This window comes from Cystoisospora suis (genome assembly GCF_002600585.1).
Source record: "Cystoisospora suis strain Wien I chromosome Unknown contig_904, whole genome shotgun sequence".
NCBI classification, from domain to species: Eukaryota; Apicomplexa; class Conoidasida; order Eucoccidiorida; family Sarcocystidae; genus Cystoisospora; species Cystoisospora suis.
Window position 1 is genome coordinate 2,749 of NW_027153705.1, and position 1,514 is coordinate 4,262.

At 48.3% G+C, this 1,514-nt stretch overlaps 1 protein-coding gene across 1 annotated transcript in view; it reads left to right on the top strand.

Moving 5' to 3' along the window:
• Positions 1-291: 291 nt before the first annotated feature.
• The window catches only part of CSUI_002166 (retrotransposon ty3-gypsy subclass), a gene marked incomplete at both ends in the record, with an annotated part of 2,465 nt that continues 1,242 nt past the window's right edge, over positions 292-1,514 (top strand). The window contains one exon of the mRNA XM_068062368.1: positions 292-1,514. This exon is cut by the window's right edge and continues 563 nt beyond it. Within this exon, the coding sequence (XP_067925656.1) occupies positions 292-1,514 (1,223 nt within the window).

Here is a 1,514-nt window from a genome sequence, read left to right on the forward strand (position 1 = left end):
TTGCGAAATAAGAGAGATGACGACCTGCAGCGACTGCTCGGTGAATACCAAGATTTGTTTCAGGAAATACCTAGGGGTGGAGTTAAACAGCGAACGATCAAGCATCACATTAACATACTTCCAGGGCAGCTGCCAACCTACCCGAAACAGTGTTATAATTTGTCAAATGACCATTTGGTGGAACTGAAGACCCAGCTTCGAGACTTATTAGAAAAAGGATTCATCATTCCTTCCCAATCCCCTATTGCAGCCCCCGTGTTTTTTGTAGGGAAGAGTGATGGTTCTCTCCGGATGGTGATCGACTATCGTTCTCTTAATGGAATTACAATTAAAGACGAATATCCTCTTCCTCGCGTCGGTGATCTTATAAACCGTTTGGGAAAGGCTTGTTGGTTTTCTAAGCTGGACCTGCAGTCCGGTTATCACCAAGTGGAGGTCGCGGAATGCGACCAATGGAAAACAGCGTTCCGCACTCGGTACGGCGTCTACCAGTTTACAGTTATGCCTTTCGGTCTGGCGGGCGCCCCATCCACATTCCAGCGCCTCATGCAGAACATCTTCCTTGAGGAACTTGACGACTACGTCGTTGTCTATCTGGACGACGTTCTTATTTACTCTCGGACGCGGGAAGACCACCTACGCCATCTACAACGAGTGTTTGAGAAGATGCGGGAGCAGAAACTGTATATCAAACTATCCAAATGCGAGCTATGCAAGCAGCAAGTGAACTACCTGGGGTTCGTTATCTCTGCTGACGGGGTTTCAGCTGATCCCGCAAAATTAAAGACAATAAAGACCTGGCCCGAGATTCTAACAAATCGCAAGCAGCTTCGTGGGTTTTTGGGACTTGTGGGGTATTACAGGCGCCTAATACCAAATTTCAACAGACTGGCACACCCGCTTCACGGCCTACTTAAGGAGGATAGTGATATGACCTGGCGTTCCGAACACTCGCAGGCAGTGGCCCGACTGAAGGAAGCGCTCATTAATGCGGCAAGTCTACGTATCTTTGATCCAGATAAGTCAATTGTGATAAAGACCGATGCATCTAAGTATGCTATTGGGGCGGTGTTAGAACAGGATGGGGTACCTGTTGCATTTGAATCGCGGAAGATGGGGGAGAGGGAACGGTATATGCCAGCGTATGAAAGTGAGTTACTTGCTATAGTGCACGCTTTAATGAAGTGGAAACCCCTGATAGGCACTAGGCTCGTGACCGTAGAGACTGACCATGCCACGCTGAGTAGGATGTTGCAGCAGAAGCAGGTCACGTCACGACTGGGGTATTGGTTAGACAAGTTAGCTGACTTTAATATCAAAGTGGTATATAAACCGGGGCGTCAGAACATAGTAGCAGACGCCATAAGTCGACGCCAAGATTTCATGGGGATGATACAGGCTCACGAAGCGGAGGGTAGTGCGAGTAGTTCTATTCAAGATCTGTGTCAATGGAAAAGACTGTACCAGTCATGCGAGGATTTCCGACGCCCGTATGAGTTAACGCAGGAGGAGGC